The following is a 12178-nucleotide window of genomic DNA, read 5'->3' as shown; positions in this document are numbered from 1 at the left end:
GGGCTGCACGTACAGCGCCAGCCAGAAGAAGCGGCTGTCGGTGGGGTTGATCGTCTTGGTGCCGGGCTCGGAGCTCTCAAACACCCACTGGGAGTCGCCCGACTGGGGGTCGACCTCGTTCCACCAGCGTAGGCCCACGAGGCGGCGGCCGGCAATGTTCTTGAGGTAGTAAAAGTCGGCGGCGAGGAGGAGGATGGTGATGATGAAGATCATGATCCTATTGGTTTCACACGCCGCGTTAGCTCACTGGGACTCTTATTTTCGTCTCCATATCATCCTCGAGAAATAGTGAGAAAGGGCAGATCCAGAGAGACAGGACGACGGGCCCAGGGAGGAGGGTTGCGTACATGCTCTTGATGATCCAGAGGCCGAGAAAGTAGACGAGAACGCTGGCTGTCAGGAACGCGTTAGCTGCCCGTTCTGCAGGCCACGGAGGGGGCATCGTGTCGTACATATCCGGAAGCCGAGGAAGGTGAGCAGCGTGATGGGGTGGGAGCTCAATCGCCAGCTCAGCGACCCTTCGACGGGCGCCTGCGGCGCATTTCTGGTCCATGGTGGGAAGTGGAGGAGGGCGAAGCCGACAGCTTCAATGTCGCAGTATTGTCGTCGACTTGTTTTCTTTTGCTTCAGATCCCAACGTAGCAGAAGGGTCTCTCTGTCGTCGTCTTCGATGTCGCCGTTGTTCGATCGAATATCGCGCGTAGGCAGTCGTCGTCGCGTTGGGGGGTTGAATAGCTTCGCAAATCGACAGCTCTGTGAGGCACCCGAAAGTGATAGCTGTTCGTAAAGGGAGAACTGACGGGTTGTTCCGTGACCAGACCCATGCTCCGCCCAGTGGTCTGTCGAACGGTCGGCTGAACTGCGGCATTAACACCCTTACGTCATCACGCGCAACGTGCCGAACGATTGCTTGGGCCGAACTCACCTATGCCGATGCCGTGATAGCTTCACAGCCGAGCTCAGAAAAGTTCTTGAATAATCACATCATACCCTTTGACTCGACAATCACTTTGAAGGGCATTCACTTCCTGATTCACAGTAGCCCGGCGCACAGCTTTGCTCAGCAGAAACAAGCATCTCAACTCCACATTCACTCATAATGGCATTAGCGGCGAGGTCGCCATCCATATTGCGCCGAGCGCTCCTTTATGGTTCATGCTTCCCCCCCCCCATTTTGTTTGACAAGAACCTAACACTTGTCAGTCCCATCCTCGTCTGAAAAGATGCTGACCAAATCTCTCGGCCTGACCGCGGACAATGTAACATACGACCTTGAAGACTCGGTAACTTCAGCCCGCAGACCAGATGCCCCGGAAACAGCTCCGCTCCTTTCTCTCCAATCAATCCTCTCGCCCCGCATCCATATCTGAGCTGGCCGTTCGTATCAATGCTGTAGAAACTTCTCTCGCACTCGACGATCTCACCGCGCTCGCCCCCGTTAGCCAACGTCGATGCCATATGCGTACCCAAGGTCGACTCTGCTGCTGACCTAACCTTCGTCACCGATGTCCTCCGCCATGTCGCCCCGGAAAGGCATGCCGAGAACTCCAAGAATCCTATCAAAATCGTAGCGCTTATCGAATCCGCCCGTTCGATCATGAACCTGAAGGAGATATGTGACGCCTCACCCTACCTAAGCGGACTAGTTTTCGCGGCCGATGACTTCGCCAAAGACCTCTCCATCACCCGATCACCGTCCCTCCATGAGTTTCTCTACGCAAGATCTGCCATTGTGACTGCAGCAAGGGCCGCAAGCCTACCCAGTGTCATTGACCTCGTCTGCACGTCCTTCCGGGGCGAGACAGGCCTACAACGACTTGAAGAAGAATGCTTAGGCGGTAAGGCCATGGGCTTCAACGGAAAACAATGCATCCACCCGACGCAAGTGGAGCTCGTGCAGAAGCTGTTTGCACCTAGTGAAAAGGAACTAGAGTGGGCCGTCAGAATTACCATAGCCGATGACAAGGCCAGCGCTTCAGGCCGAGGTGCATGGACGCTCGATGGCATGATGATTGACGCACCAGTGTCGGCAAAGGCTCGTTCCGTGGTGAAGAAAGCGGAGCAATGCAAAATGGATGTCGGGAGTGTGCGTGCGAAGTGGCAAAGTCAGGAGCCCGAGTGAACCAGGTTAAATAAAATAGTTCGGCCTCCAGAATGATGATAACCGTTGAGCTTCCTCGGCTGCGTTAATCGTACTATTTGTGTCTTCAGACTGATGCAAGAGATACGTCTTCGATCTAGAATGAGCATGTGGGTTGAGCCTCGTTCTCTGTCCATCTCGTTGAGTCCGGCGGTCGCCCAATGCGTTGTTGTAGGAGCCGAGAGTATGTCGTTGATGCGTCTGATGCCACACCCCACTTGTCGTTGGCGCAGCATTATCAGGGGTGTCTTCTATGGTGCTGAACCATTCTTCGTCGCGACATCTCTGGTCCGGGTAGTTTTGGTGCGACCAGTATCTAGTACATTCATCTTGGTAAACTTCTGTCTCTAGACGCTGAATGAAAGCGACCACGCTTTCCGTGGCATCCTCGTCGTGTATGGTCATATTCATGTCGGATGGTACAGCATATTGTGAGTGTAGTGTACAGTGCTTAATATCATTTATAGGCTGATGCTGCTGAATGTCTTGTTGACTGTATACTTCTCGTGTTGTCGAATTGTGAGTGCGGGTTGATGAGACGAGAGACTGACCTGGTTGAGACTGAATCTGAGTATCAGCAGGTGATTTAGTGACTTGGACAGCCGGGCACTCTTTAGGCAGGCGAACGACACGGTCACTGGGTGTTGACCCTACAGGCGCTGTGAGGGGCCGTGATATGTGGTCTTCGTCAACACGCTGGAAACATCGCTCAGGCGTCTCCTCTAGCGAAATAGTCCGCTGCGGTCGTGGAGGTGCTGGAGAGAATGGTAAAGGGGATTTGGGTGCCGGCGACTTGAGATAGATTTGTTTGGCAATCTCGTCCCGAGACACCTCTCCCTTGAAAGCCTCTGCCATCGGAATTAATCTAGCGTCTGTTTGATTCTTCTTACCGTGGCCTTCGTCTACTGGATCAGCCGTCTTTGTAATCCCTCCGGAAGCCGTGTTTTGCGCTCTGCGTTGCAAGCGTACTCTCATGCATCTCTTCGGAGGCTACCGAATGATCCATTCTCGCCTCTCGGTCGAGCGAACTCTCTCTTGCCATCACACCCTTGTCTTCGTAGTGTATTATCGCAGTAATTGGGCGACTATGGTTCAGGGTATCGTGGCCTGCGACATGGCCCTCTACCTCGCGGGGCAAGTTCCCAGACCTCAGTGCGCCGATTTGTTGTGGGTTCTGAACCTGACAGCCTCTTTTACCTACACCTGTACCTTCGAGCACTCCAGATTCTTGCAGAGCTTGCTGTACATGATCTGGCGTCAGACTTTCTTGACAGACGCGTCCCAGCTCGTGTGATTGCTGGTCAGGACGCCTTCCTCTGGACATGTCACTCGTGGACCAAGTGTAATAGGAGGTATTCTGGCCCGTTGATGGTCGGTCTTCGCGTATGTTTTCGGGTGGGAATAAAAAACGATTTTCTGGCTGGTCACGGATGACCTCTCCAAGTCTGTAGCCGCTTATCTCTTGGTCTTTGACGATATTACTCATACCCTGCACCTGCTGACGATCGCCCTGTAAGACAGGACGCCTGAATATGTCGGAAGCTTCGTCTAATTCTCTTCCCCTTTTCTTGTGTTTTCTGTCACGAGACCGTGAGGGTATGCGTTTCTTCGCCGGTCGGTGCTCATGAGACGACGCAATTTCCATGGAGCCGTGTCCAAGATCTTGGACTGATATCCGTCAAAAGCAGCTTGGAAAGGATCGGAAGGTAGACTCACTCTTCTGTGTAGCGTGACGACCATTATAGAACAGACCAGGCGTATTGGCAGGCTGCAGCTGTGCTTTGTGAGCTTTCCGACAGTTTCATACCGAAGCTAGGAACATACCGTCACTCGGCTATTATGGACTGCTTCTGGAGCGAACTTCTCCATGACCTCACGTGAAGCTAGCAGCATCCTGTTGTTGGTCTCTCTGCGTCGACTTGGGCGCTTGATCTTCTCTGCTTTGCTTTTCGAGACTATTTTTGGGGGCGATGCATGCAAATCGTACTTGTCATGCCTTGTCTTGTGCCTGGCTCTCTTCTCGAATGCTGGCATCCGCGGTGAATCATCTTCCAGAGATCCATTAGCCGTATCAACACGATCTCGAATAGGGGCCTGTGGAGCGTGTTGATTTGGTGCAAGAGGGTTGTCATCAACCCATGAATGCTTTTGATCCTGACCGATCGTATCACACGCGGCTCCACCAGCAAGGTGTTCTCGATGCCGTACCGCTCCTCTTTGCGTACGATGCCTGTCGTGTCTCTTCCCCAGAATAGCGGTCGTGTTGCGTGAACGGTCGTTGACTCGCTGCAGCCACAGCTCGACAAACTCGTTGCCGTCCATTGTGCCGCTAACGATCCCACACTCCGCTATCTGAAGCGCAGCCAGCGCTTCACTGCGTAGGTGGCCCCTCACACTGGGCTGTGCGGATCCGTCATCCATCCTCGACTGGCTACGGGGTTGCTAACGTGGCACGAAAGTACACTTGGCACCTCTGTGAGGCAGCTGGGCGACCACCAAGCTGGTTTGAACGCCTCCTGGACGCTGTCAATGTAGATGATGAACCCAAAAAGGCAACTGGGGCTATGCTTGCTTGAAATTACGCAAATCACCCGCGGGGTTCTAGCACGAATATACGGAAACACCTGCCCTTGTTCGATCCACTGGTTGTGCCTTCCACGCTATTCTGCTGTGGAGGTCGTGACTGTATCATCCCGAGAGATACCAAAATCTTACCCTTGGCGTTTGGATTTATGGAACTTGGCACAACCATACTCGCGGACTTTTTTTTTGGTTTAAAAAAGAAGAAAAAAAGGGAAAAAAAAGACTTCAAGAGATAGACTTGAGATCTATGATTTCTGCAACCAACCTCATACACAGCCCAACGTCTTCGTGCGGTCATGGTATTTGCAAGCAGCTGATTCTACTGTCAAAGAAGCGACGAGGCTGTTGTAGTTTCCCAGTCTCTCGAGGAACGCCGTGATGCCATTTTTGCCCTTTTATTTTCCGGCTCTTTACTCTTCTAGCTACGGGTCAACAACTGCCAACCTCAGTATCTCGCCATCTGAGAGGTCAGAGATGATATCATGGAAGTTTCGACACACTTGTCGCTTGACAACTTGGGTTATGACACTGGCGATTCAGACAGCACGCGCAAGTTGGTGACCCAGGCCTGGAGTAGATGCCATAAAAAGCAAGACAATTGATTTGGAAACACAAGAGTGGGTGGGGGTGCACCTCCTATTGCATCGCCAGCTCTCGAGTCTTCTCATTGAAGTGATCACAGGGATCATGCGAGTCAGACGTCTTTCCCACGCGCAACTCTTCCAATGGCTTTCTTGTGTCCTTGCCCTCCGGCTTTCTAATCGCTAGTACGCGGTTCGCCTGTGTCATTGCGACAGGTCCTTTCGAGGATCAATTCTTAGTTGCTCCTCGGCAACTATCAAGTTCAGGCGGATGACCGGGCTCTGACGATCGTTCAAGGGCGGCAGACTCTGAGGCAAGACGGACAAGACAGCTCCTGGACGGTTCAGCGACACCGGTGAAAACATGGACTTTTGCAAGGACGCGATACTCTGTCGGGAGCGCCGCATGAGGAGCAGGGACCTCGTCGACAACGCTGTGCAGCTGAAGACGAGGTTCGTTTGGCCCCCGTGGCCACCTCGAGCTAGATGACCACCTGGACCTTCTATCTCTCATAGCAGGGCAAGGTCCGGGTTCCTCGATACAACATTTCTACGAGTAGTCATCTGATGGCTTGTCAATCTTTCGACGGGCTCCAGGCATCCTAGCGATGTGTTGTGTGCTTTCAAGACGGAGCCAATCTTGACTTCGCAGCATCCTCGGACTTGTAAAGCCATATATATGGACGCTGATCATGAGAGGAGAGCAACCGGGCGCTGTCGGAAACACTGGACGAGGCACTGGCGGCCCTTGCTACCGCCAATTCGCTTGGTCACGGTGACGAGACACCTCCTCTAGCTCACCAACTTTCAAATCACTCTTCCATTGATACGCCTCCCGGCGGAGATGGAAGACCAGACGATAGGGTGTATAGTGCCCGAGATGAAGATATGAACCTTGTTGACAGCGGCAGGGTCGCCTCCGGCATCATCATTTCAACAATGCCCAGGCGGAAACCACCGCGGGTTCCCGACCGATCCGCCGGCTACGGTTGCTATATATGAGATGCGTGCACAAAGTGAAGTCCTTGCTATCCAGGTTCACACAGCTTTTCTGCAATTGTAGGTATCCAATCGATAATATTTCTTTCGTTTTGGAAAAAGAAGAACAAAGAAACGCGTTCAAAATACCCTCCACGAGTCTCAATGCGCCGCGCGTAGTTCTTCCTATGATGGTCTTTGACCTTCAATTGCCGGCAACGCATGCTGTCCCTTGAACTGCCGCCCTAACGCACGGTCCACTCAAACGAATCACAAGGTTGTTAGCAGCCGTCTATCATGAAGCCTCCTTATGTGACGTAAGTCTTGCCTTGCGCCACCTCTGAGTCACGGCTGATTCCAACACAACAACGAGTAACGCTACTCAGCAGTTGAAGAATTGCCTCCGTGGGAGTCATAGCCTACTACTCAGATCCGCTAACCGCAAGGGCAGTGAGGCTACCAGTTTGTCTCATAACCTGTACTAGTATATAAGAAAGAAGCCTTGTTCGCTGTACCAAGGCTCTTCTAACCTTCCATCGCTAGGAACGAACATGGCAACATATATCTACATCAACGGCTACCCCGCTGTTGGCAAGCTGACCGTGGCAAAGGAGCTGGAGAAGCGAATACCCCGGTCTAAAGTCTATGACAACCACCTCATGATCGACGGCGTCGCTGCCCTGGTTGAGCGCTCGTCGCCGCATTACCAAGACTTGCGGACGGCTGCGCGCCGGTTCTTCCTGGACATCATCTCCACACACGACGTGACCGATGGCGTGACGTGGATCTTTACAGATTCGAGGGAAAAGAGCGCCGAGGCTGCCGCCGCCGCTCAGGACTACAAAGATGCTGCTGCACGGCGCAACGTTCCTTTCGTGTCGGTCATTCTCCACTGTGATGCCCAAGAGAACGAGAGGAGGATTTTGGGAGAGGGGCGCGGCGGTCGAACAAACACGAAACCTGGTCGGATGTAGAGGATTCTGCGGCAGATTCGGCGCGAGGAGGGCCTACATTCGTTTCGGGGGAGATTGCGGAGTTGGAACTGGATATCAGAAACTTAGAGCCCGGCTGTCGCTGCGGAAAACTATCCGGAGGCACGTTGAGCAGGTGACATGAGACCGAGCAATTCGGTGTAGAGATAGGTCTGGATTCCCGTGTGCAATTGGCCAGCCAGCAGCGCGCTCAATTGACCAAACATAAAGCGAAGTCACAAAATCGACTCCGAAATAGACTGGTCTGTCGAGCATCTGCCAGCCGATGTTAATTGTTGCTTCACTTCAGACATGAAACTAGGCCTTAGTCGCAGAGCTCTGGACGATCCTGACGTTCACGGAACACAAGGCGTGTCGACCCGCCAAGCCATTTCTATTCTGAGCGCAAAGTCTCCACCGCGACCTAAGCGACAGACGAGGGTATCGCGATGACAGCTTGATATGTCTGATGGCGTTGCGCATTGACCGTTACCCCTCTCCCCCGCCCGCAGGGAGACAGACGAGGTTTCATCGCAATGTCTATAGCTTCATAACCAAGCAACGCCTGAGGGATCATCAAGCGAGGGAGGGACGAGGGAAGGAGAGGCAATACGAAGCGGTAGTGGAAAGCACTATGTCGAAATTTCTAGTCGGTGTACGCAACTGCTTGCGTGGCATCAAGTTCCCGAGTGTATCCTGCTGGTACAGTCGTTGCCGCTGCCGTCGTCGTCGTCGTCGTCACGTTGCGCGTCTCTGGTCGGTAAACGGCATGGGTTATTACCTGCCGCCGCCGCCGCCCAAATCGAGAAAGACCCAGAAGCTCGGGTCAAGGAGTGCGGGTGTTCGGGATTTGGGACACTGGCGTTCAAGATCAGCCAAGAAAACCCAAGGTGTCCCCAGGGTCGCATTGAGTCTTGATCACGCACGTGCCTGTGCAACCAGGCAACCCCACGTCCCCTCTCCCTATCAATCCTGGGGTCCTTGGACAGGAAGTGCTCCTCGCACTTCTTCTGTTTTGAGCTTTTTGGCAAACGCCCAAATCCCTCTGAAAGGTTCGGGGTGCTTTCCAGAGTGGCGATGCTGAATACATAGGACAAGCCAAGCAACCGGATGCGGCGAACAAGCCTCTACGGAATCGAAGCAGGCGCAATAAGAAATTCGGCCGAAATGGTTGCAGAGCAAACAGCCCATGGCCAGTGGGCCGACTCCTTGCGAGCTTGGCCCCCTTACATGTTCGCATCGTTGGGCGCGCCAGTCAACTTGAAAGCCGCATGCGACAATGCGACAGGTCCTGCTTGCATGCTAGTTTTCCTGCCTCCTAGGCCGCCAAACTGCGTGGTTGGACAGGATTGACTGCAGGAGAGAGGAGAGCCAAAAGGTTGTTAAAGATCGTCGTTGGGGGCGAAGACAAGATTTCCCACCGGCAACAGCGACCGTCAGCACAGGAGTGTTTGGTGCCACCCAATGTGGCGATTGGTAGGACGATACTCGAAAGCAATAAATGCCCATAGTCTGTGTCGATGCGTTGCTTGGTTGGCAGGGGGTGGGGGGGATGCGATTGTGTGGTGTGGCCTGGTTCCACACACCCGATGGATGGCACGCATGCTGTTCACGATCTTCTGGTAGAGTGCCAAGCCAAGATTGGACATGGCCTTTGCAAGACAGGGAATCCAAGACAGGGAAGGGGGCGGTAGGAAAATAGATTGAGATGGATGGCAGATCATGTCGAAATCCCCCTCATGGAAAAATTCCAGCCGAACAGAAACATTCAGGCAGGCAAGGCAGTTAACGATACTGGATGCTCAGCGCTTGGACCAGCAGCCTGTCGCCATGCTCAGATCGATGCTCACCAGGAAAGTCCCTTGAGAGGTCCTGTGCTGTAGGCAGGTACCTAGGCAGGTACCTAGGCAGGTGGCTACAGAGCTACTCAAAATAAGTAGCGACCCTCATTGGTGGTTTGAACGCCATGGAGGGGGGGATCTGAGAGATGGGAAGGACACAGGGGAGGCCAAGGAGTTGTAGCAGGGGTGAGGCAGGAAGGACCCGCCTATTAAAACGGACATGTGCACTGCCTCGCTCGAGGGTGACATCGATTGGGAGCCAACGCCATCACGAATGAGTGGCAGGATGTGTGTGTTCAGGACACATGTTTCATCCAGCAAAGTAGGTCGCGCGGAGAGAAAGGCAATGTAGAACGGTACATTCTCCTTCCTGCTAGCTCTCTCCACTCTTCAGGAGAAACGGCGCGGCGCTGCTACTCGAGATTTGAAGCCCCGACGTGCTCATCTGCTTCAAACAAGGCAAGGTGAAGGAGGCTGTGCAAATGTGTGGGGTCGCCCGTTTCTGCCCGTCGCCCGTCACTCGTCATGCTGATTCTCTCCCCATCATCATCCCATGGACTCAGGACGTATCTACATGCGAAGGTCGGTGGTCAGTGTTCTGTAGCACTCAGTCACTGGCGGCAGGCCGCCTGACTTGTGCAGGACCTAGGTACCCAGCAACGAACATCGCAGGACCAGCCCAGCATTAACGTACCTACCCAAGGTGGCCACAGCCGCGACGGATACTCGGCGACGACGGCGTGCGCGCCCTGGCGACGAGAGAACGACAAAAGGAAGGGCAATCAATCACAGTCCCTCGCCTTCTCGTTGTCCTCTCCCGTCCGCCAGTCCGTCGAGCTGTTACTCCACTTGTTGGCTTTCTCGAGGAGATGCCGTGCGCCGTGTTGAGACATACCGATGGGGTCTCTGGAACAGCCGCCCATCCCGTTCAACGCGCGCAGAAGCATCGCGTCGTTGCATCCACCTAGGTGATCCCCCGCCCCGCTGGACCTTCAAGCTGTGCTGCTCTGGATGCTGCAATCGCAGGTCCTGAACCCAGCATGTTCCCTCACCCTGGTTCAACGCTGGTGAACTGTCGAGCTGGCAAGCTAGGGGGGCCGGTCACCCCTTGTTGCACACCTCACAAGTGCCTCGCACCTAAACATCTCGCTCATCTTGCTCATCCAACCATGCGCATGGGCACGGCACCCACACCACCCCCTTGGAGCCAGCCTTGGGCCCTGGTCAGTCGAAACATTCAGTGACAGACGATACTTGGAGCGTGGAGCGTGGAGCATGAGGGAGGCATGGAGCATAGTAGAGCATGGAGCATGGGGCATGGTGCGTGGAGCCTGGAGCACCAGCATGAGCACCAGCGGTAGCAGCAGCACGCACCACCCATGCGTCTTCTCGGGCAGATCTCTTAGATGCCTTGGCCGCCTCTTCTGGCGGGCGGCGGCGTTCGGGCCACGCTCATCATCCTGGATGACCATGACATTTGCTTGGGACCTTGACCTCATTCGGCCTGGGGGGGTCACGGTAGCAGGAGCAAAGGCAGAGGGAGGGGGGCGGACCCAACGCCCATCCTCTCATATAAGAACCTGGAGGACCACGGGACGGCTGCCCATGCCCTTGCGACTCCCCCTTCATTTACACCTTTCGTCCTGTCTGTCTGTCTGCTTTTCTTGATCGCAGTCTCTCGCAAACGGCCTTGTTCGAATCTCACAGTCCTTTTCGTACACGTTCAACGACGACTTTATTGTTCGACACCGCGCGAGACGAATCTACCTTGTTGTGCCATTTCTCTTCAGAGCTCAGGCACACTCCCTCCACTCTTCAAGAAGGTACGTATCTATACTTCTGAAAAGTATATTTTCGCTGTTCATGTGCACCCGCGGTACCTTCCCTTAGGTACAAGGACTTGGGAAGCTCCCCCTCCCGACCCCCAACGACGTCAAGCTCTCTCTCACCCCGCCGTCTCTCCCACGCCTGCCCGCTCCTTCCCCTCGTCCCTCGTCCGTCCTTCCCTATTGCCTCTTGCTTTGCGATTGCTTCGCCCCTCCCCCCCCCAACCCTGTCGCTCCTGGCTCAAGCTAGAGTCATTGGGTCACTACATCACATCACTTATTCTCCCCCTGTGCATCACCTCATTGGGATTCCGGATCGCGGGCCTGGTTGTTCCTGCTGTCCATCTGCCGCCGTGTCCACCCCGGGATCAGCAATCCAGAACCTAAGGTACCTCCCATCACACACGCCCACGCCCCTCCTTTGCCAACCATTCTTCCACCACCCACTGCCAGACGTGCGCACCTCATTCGCCGTCCCGCCTCCGAATCAACTTTCTCCCTCAACACCATCAACTCGCTGCTCTACTGCCTAGACTCGCCACATCTCATAAGCGCAATCCTTGTGACGATCTACTACTAGCAACCAGATCAACCTCGACTTGCACCGCCAGTTTCCCCTTCCCTAGATCTGCACACGTCGATACAAAGGGAATCGTCTGTCTGCCCATACACTCCATCTGCCCCCCTGTCCTAATCTGCGCATGTTGGCGCTTCGCCTTGAAAGTCTCTTGGCACAGCACCCGGTGTCCTTTCCAAATTTCACCTGTTCCGTCTATTGTTCCTGTTGGCAGCCACATCGTGCCGCAAACCTGAGCTGACCTCGTTTCCAGTTTTTTAGGATCAGAAAACCTCACCTACCGACAAAATGTCCAAGCTTTTCATTGGGTAGGGCGACTTCGACAATCATTCATCGGATACGCCTGCTGACATGCTACCAGCGGCCTTGCATGGCACACCACCGAGGAGACTCTGCGCTCCAGGTTCGAGGAGTTCGGCGCCGTCGACGAAGCCGTGCGTATATCACTGCGCGTTTTTGTTTTTGGCAATTATCAGGGCCCACTAACGTTGCTTCCAGGGTCGTCGTCAAGGACCGTGATACTGGGCCGCAGCCGTGGTTTCGGCTTTTGTCCGCTACTCTCAGGACGAGATGCCCAGAAAGCCATTGACGCCATGAACACGTTGAGTATGTTCCCCTCCCATGGCGCAATCTACGGGTGTCCTCAACACGTGCTGGACTTACGCTTCTAGGTTCGACGGG

The 12178-nt window shown here is 54.3% G+C and overlaps 4 protein-coding genes across 4 annotated transcripts; 3 read left to right on the top strand and 1 right to left on the bottom strand.

Annotated features, from left to right (window-relative positions):
* Window positions 1-1223: 1223 nt before the first annotated feature.
* On the top strand, window positions 1224-2176 carry VDBG_06096 (citrate lyase subunit beta; the record flags this gene model as incomplete). The annotated part of the gene is made up of 2 exons (XM_003003608.1): window positions 1224-1259; window positions 1397-2176. The coding sequence occupies 2 exons, from the start codon at window positions 1224-1226 to the stop codon at window positions 2120-2122; spliced, it is 762 nt and encodes a 253-aa protein (XP_003003654.1).
* Window positions 2177-2391: 215 nt separating this feature from the next.
* VDBG_06095 (predicted protein) lies at window positions 2392-4462 on the bottom strand (the record flags this gene model as incomplete). The annotated part of the gene is made up of 5 exons (XM_003003607.1): window positions 2392-2456; window positions 2692-2988; window positions 3110-3802; window positions 3857-3914; window positions 3965-4462. The coding sequence occupies 5 exons, from the start codon at window positions 4460-4462 to the stop codon at window positions 2392-2394; spliced, it is 1611 nt and encodes a 536-aa protein (XP_003003653.1).
* A 2371-nt stretch (window positions 4463-6833) lies between these two features.
* On the top strand, window positions 6834-7256 carry VDBG_06094 (predicted protein; the record flags this gene model as incomplete). The annotated part of the gene is made up of 1 exon (XM_003003606.1): window positions 6834-7256. The coding sequence occupies one exon, from the start codon at window positions 6834-6836 to the stop codon at window positions 7254-7256; it is 423 nt and encodes a 140-aa protein (XP_003003652.1).
* Window positions 7257-10707: 3451 nt separating this feature from the next.
* Window positions 10708-12016, top strand: VDBG_06093 (hypothetical protein; the record flags this gene model as incomplete). The annotated part of the gene is made up of 4 exons (XM_003003605.1): window positions 10708-10917; window positions 11751-11805; window positions 11859-11931; window positions 11996-12016. 3 exons carry the CDS (start codon window positions 11786-11788, stop codon window positions 12014-12016), a joined length of 114 nt encoding a protein of 37 aa, XP_003003651.1.
* Between the last annotated feature and the right edge of the window lie 162 nt (window positions 12017-12178).

The sequence above is a fragment of the Verticillium alfalfae genome, genomic scaffold, assembly GCF_000150825.1.
Source record: "Verticillium alfalfae VaMs.102 supercont1.7 genomic scaffold, whole genome shotgun sequence".
Lineage (NCBI taxonomy): Eukaryota > Fungi > Ascomycota > Sordariomycetes > Glomerellales > Plectosphaerellaceae > Verticillium > Verticillium alfalfae.
Note: the sequence above shows the minus strand (reverse complement) of the source record. Positions and strands in the feature narration are given on the sequence as shown.